The 3,301-nt window shown below is 45.3% G+C and overlaps 1 protein-coding gene across 1 annotated transcript in view; it reads left to right on the top strand.

Moving 5' to 3' along the window:
- The window catches only part of DNMBP (dynamin binding protein), a 93,413-nt gene that overhangs the window by 72,069 nt on the left and 18,043 nt on the right, over positions 1–3,301 (top strand). The window contains exon 11 of the mRNA XM_011977383.1: positions 1,929–2,057. Coding sequence (XP_011832773.1) covers positions 1,929–2,057 — 129 coding nt within the window. The remainder of the gene's footprint in view (positions 1–1,928; positions 2,058–3,301) is intronic.

Below are 3,301 nucleotides of genomic sequence, written 5' to 3'. Positions count from 1 at the left end.
TCAAAAAAAAAAAAAAAAAAATGTAATTAGGTAAAAATTAGGGTTGATAAAACTTTGCAGAAGCACATTGGCTTAAAGTGAGAGATTTGACAAAAACATTGGGGCATGAGCCAGGCATGGTAACACACACATGTAGTCTCAGCTACCCAGGAGGCTGAGGTGGGAGGATTGCTTGAGCCCAGGAGTTGGAGGACAGCCTGGCAACATGCAAGACCCTATCTCTAAAACAAACAGGCAGGGCGCAGTGGCTCATGCCTGTAATCCCAGCACTTTGGGAGACTGAGGTGGGCAGACCACTTGAGGTTAGGAATTCAACACCAGCCTTGCCAACATGGTGAAACCCCATCTCTATTAAAAATACAAAAGTTAGCCAGGCATGGTGGTGGGTGCCTGTAACCCAGCTACATGGGAGGTTGAAGCGAGCTGAGATCGTGCCATTGCACTCCAGCCTGGGTGAGAGTGAGACTCCATCTCAAGAAAAATAAAACACACACAATATTGGGGCAGCTACTGAGTATGTTTCTTTGTCTTGCTGCTTCATAGGACTTTCCCCTAATACCTCTCTCATGCTGATATCCCTCTGTTGGCCATTTTCTCCCCAGGTTTTCTAAAGTGTGACATGCTACACCTGAGCCCTCAGCCCTTAAAAGTCTCACCTCCGTAGCAATGACTGATACATTTTGGGTTGGGATATATGTAAGGTTGAAAACCATCTGATGGAAGTATCAATTCGGTTCTGACTGCTGACAGAAATTGAGAGAAAATGTTGAACAGTTCTGTCATGCCACAAAATGAAAAGCCTGCCCAATAATAAAATTAGATAGATTGACTAACAGCGAGAAAACCAGAGAGAACATAAGCTGAGGGCCACTGGCTGGATAATTTGGTATCTACATTGGCATATGGGCTGATATTTGGGGACTTTACAGCATTCCTTTAAAAGAAAACAAGAGGACATCATGTTTCACATTACATCTCCCAGTCAGGAGGAGTTAGCAACATTCCCTGGGTTATCTTACTGACAAAGCCCTGGCTTTGTATGTACAGATATAAATATTAACGACAAAAGGTCTAAAAATTGTTATAAAAATAAAGCATCAAACCAATGTGTGAGGCACTGAAGGTTTTTGCTTAGGGACTTTGTTTGCCCGTGAAATAGACTAATGGAGTATTTAGTCTGTTTGGGTTACAGCCCAGCATTGTAGAGATGGGGTTTCACCATGCTGGCCAGGCTGGTCTCAAAAGAAAGCCTGGAAAACCAACCTGGGGTTCAAACTATCACTATCTGGAGGAGTTGACTCTGTGATAATGGAGTCAGCAGACAAAACAGACAAAAGTCTACCTTTATGGAGCTTGCATTTTTACTAGGAGGGTGGGTGAAGGAGAGCATGACAATACGCAGGCATTAGTCAATTCTAGTCATGTGAGAGGGTATTTTTTTGCAAAGACAAAGAAAGGAAGCAGCACAGCAGGAGCCGTTGGGAGCGCCAGGGTGGGATGGGAAACTGGGCTGGCATGATCAGTAGCATGGCAGGGCAGTTGTCTGTGAGATGGTGACAGCATGAACCAAGACTTGAGGAAGGAGAAGCGACTGGTCATTATCATAATCCTATAGGAATCACCTTAGTTCTAATTTGATAATTTACTTTTTGGTAAATTAAGAAACCCTATTAGGTACATAGGGGAATACTAAAGAGATGATAAAAGCCCTCCCTAATTTTTTAAGAAATAAAAGTCTTAGACTTTTCTCTGTGCTCCGTAAGTCATAGTTGTTGAAAATATGCTTATTTCAAAGCTCAAATACCAGACTAGTGAGGAAATTTCAAATTATGGAACGCATTTTTCCCAGATTGCTATTCAGGGTGATGGATGACAAAGGCTGGAAAGTTCTGTCTGTTCTGACTTGTGTCTGTCCTCACTGGCTCCAGGAGTCGGCGTGTGTGAAAGTGGTGGCTGCCGTGAGCATGTGGGATGTGTGCATGGAGCGAGGACACCGGGACCTGGAGCAGTTTGAGAAGGTGCATCGCTATATCAGTGACCAGCTCTTCACAAACTTTGTAAGTAACTTTTTCTTCAAAAGTTGGCCCCCTTCCCAAGGTCATCTCAAATGCATCAGCTCATGCAAAAGTCGGTTCCACAGACGCAGGCCCTGGGCGCCAGGCATATTAGTCATCCTTTAGCTATATTCATATTGGGGTTTGATATTCACAACATGACTTTCAGTTAGTTAAAGGGAAATGTAGGACCTGTGTCTGTATAAACAGATTTTTTTAAAAAAACAGCTTGTAGGGCCGGGTGCAGTGGCTCAAGCCGGCAATCCCAGCACTTTGGGAAGCCGAGGCGGGCGGATCATGAGTTCAGGAGATCGAGACCATCCTGGCTCACACGATGAAACCCCGTCTCTACTAAAAAATATATAAAAAAATTAGCCAGGCATGGTGGCAGTAGCCTGTAGTCCCAGCTACTCGGGAGGCTGAGGCAGGAGAATGGCGGGAATCCAGGAGGCGTAGCTTGCAGTGAGCCAAGATCGCGCCACTGCACTCCAGCCTGGGCGACAGAGCAAGACTCCATCTCTAAAAAAAGAAAAAAAAAATAGCTTGTGATTAATTTAGTTAAAGAGGGCACAGGAAAACTAGGTAATTAACTCTGATCAAATAAAAACAACTATAGGAGTAATAACTTGAAGAGGGGCCAGGTGCAGTGGCTCATGCCTGTAATCCTAGCACTTTGAGAGGCAGAGGCAGGCAGATCACTTGAGGTCGGCAGTTCAAGACCATCCTGACCAACGTGGTGAAACCCTGCCGCTACTAAAAATACAAAAATTAGCAGGGCATGGTGGTGGGCACCTGAAATTCCAGGTACTCAGGAGGCAGAGGTCAGATAATAGCTTGACCCCAGGAGGAGGTTGCAGTGAACCAAGATTGCACCACTGTACTCCCTCCTGGGCAACAGAGTGAGACTACGTCTCAAAAAAAAAACCTTGAAGACAAATATTTAGGAATATAATTAATATGTTACCAAAGAGATTTGAGATGGTAAAAACTACTTCAAGGCCGGGCTCATGCCTCTAATCCCAGCACTTTGGGAGGCCAACGTGGGCGGATCACCTGAGGCCGGGAGTTGAGACCAGCCTGACCAACATGGAGAAACCCCGTCTCTACTAAAAATACAAAATTAGCCAGGCATGGTGGTGCATGCCTGTAATCCCAGCTACTCAGGAGGCTGAGGCAGGTGAATCGCTTGAACCTGGAAGGTGGAGGTCATGGTGAGCCGAGATCTCCAGCCTGGGCGGCAAGAGCGA

Source organism: Mandrillus leucophaeus, unplaced genomic scaffold, assembly GCF_000951045.1.
Source record: "Mandrillus leucophaeus isolate KB7577 unplaced genomic scaffold, Mleu.le_1.0 Scaffold18, whole genome shotgun sequence".
Classification (NCBI taxonomy): Eukaryota; Metazoa; Chordata; class Mammalia; order Primates; family Cercopithecidae; genus Mandrillus; species Mandrillus leucophaeus.
Note: the sequence above shows the minus strand (reverse complement) of the source record. Positions and strands in the feature narration are given on the sequence as shown.